The sequence below is a fragment of the Colobus angolensis genome, unplaced genomic scaffold, assembly GCF_000951035.1.
Source record: "Colobus angolensis palliatus isolate OR3802 unplaced genomic scaffold, Cang.pa_1.0 Scaffold54, whole genome shotgun sequence".
NCBI classification, from domain to species: Eukaryota; Metazoa; Chordata; class Mammalia; order Primates; family Cercopithecidae; genus Colobus; species Colobus angolensis.
The window spans coordinates 1819549-1821146 of NW_012118932.1; the positions used below are offsets into that span (position 1 = coordinate 1819549).

General features: G+C 40.2%; 1 protein-coding gene across 8 annotated transcripts in view; it reads right to left on the reverse strand.

Annotated features, from left to right (window-relative positions):
• Positions 1 to 1598, reverse strand: part of DLG1 (discs, large homolog 1 (Drosophila)) — a 291014-nt gene that overhangs the window by 13266 nt on the left and 276150 nt on the right. For all 8 annotated transcript variants that reach the window (XM_011961193.1, XM_011961195.1, XM_011961194.1 and 5 more), the window contains one exon: positions 1347 to 1438. In XM_011961193.1, the coding sequence (XP_011816583.1) occupies positions 1347 to 1438 (92 nt within the window). The remainder of the gene's footprint in view (positions 1 to 1346; positions 1439 to 1598) is intronic.

Sequence of the window (1598 nt, forward strand, 5' to 3'; positions counted from 1 at the left end):
AAAAATTAGCAGGGCGTGGTGGCGGCGCCTGTAGTCCCAGTCACTTGGGAGGCTGAGGCAGGAGAATGGCGTGAACCTGGGAGGCGGAGCTTGCAATGAGCTGAGATTGCGCCACTGCACTGCAGCCTGGGGGACAGAGTGAGACTCCGTCTCAAAAAAAAGGAGAAAAAACTAAGTAACAATAAAAACAAGTAACAACAAATATACACATCTATATATGTATGTATGTATATATATGGTATATATACAACAATGGAATATTTTATTAGGTCATAAAAATGAAAATCCTATCATCTGCAACAACCAACATGACTGAATGTGGAGGACCTGATGCTACATGAAATAAGCCAGACACAGCAAAGCAAATACTGTATTTCATTTCTACGTGGAATCTAAAAAAGTAACTCATTGAAACACAGAAGTGGTTTCCAGGGACTGCAGAGTAGAAGAAATGGGGAGATGTTGGTGAAAGGGTACAAACTTTCAGTTATAAGATGAGTCAATTCTGGGGATCTAATATACAGCAATAGTGAGTACTGTTAATAAAGAGTATTAAGCATCTTCCCTACACACACAAAATGGTAACTGTGTGGTGAAAGACATGTTAATTTGTGTTAATCAATTTACAATGTATACGTTTATCACGTCACATTATATGCCTTGAATATATACACATTTTGTCAATTATACCTCAACATGGCTAGAGAAAATGGATCAAAATTTATAAAGGATAAGAGAAAAATCAGAGTTTCATAGAATAAATGAAATCTAAATCTCTTTTTCCCTGGTCAAGTACGAATTATTCCTGTTTTTGCTGTTCCAATCAATAACCTAAGAAACATTAAATCTCAAGATTCCTGGCGGGGCATGGTGGCTCACTCCTGTAATCCCAGCACTTTGGGAGGCTGAGGCAGGTGGGTCACCTGAGGTCAGGAATTCAAGACGAGCCTGGCCAACATGGTGAAACCCCATCTCTACTAAAAATACAAAATTAGCCAGGTGTGGTGGTGCATGCCTGTAGTCCCAGCTACTCAGGAGGCTAAGGCAGGAGAATCACTTGAGCCTGGGAGGCAGAGGTTGCAGGGAGCCGAGTCACAACACTGCACTCCGCTTGGGCGACAGAGCAAAACTCCGTCTTCCAAAAAGATTCCCCAGCACCACTGCCTAGGCTAGATGAATTTCCCACAGGACAAAACCACTGATCTTAAGGGTTTGTTCTGAAAATGACAGTACTAGTTACTACTGGTAGATGCAGGCATAGTTCAAAATCCACTTGCATGGGTCAGTTCACATGGCTTCAGAGCAAAATTTTATCTTAAAGAGGGCTGTTACAACGTGGTTCCAACCTGTGAAATGTTCAGTGAACTCCTGTTCCAGTTTCATGGCTCTCTCAAACGTTTTTCTGGCTTGTTCTTCTGTTAGACGCTTATTCATTTCCCTATGCAAATAAATACAGAAATTGGTAATTACCACATTGTAATACTTTTTTTAAAAAGATGACAAAGGAGAGAAGACACATAAAATAGAAAATCAGGAAAAGTTGACTCTGTTGAAAATATGAATGTCATTAAAAACTTGAGTCAGACTTCTGGCCATTT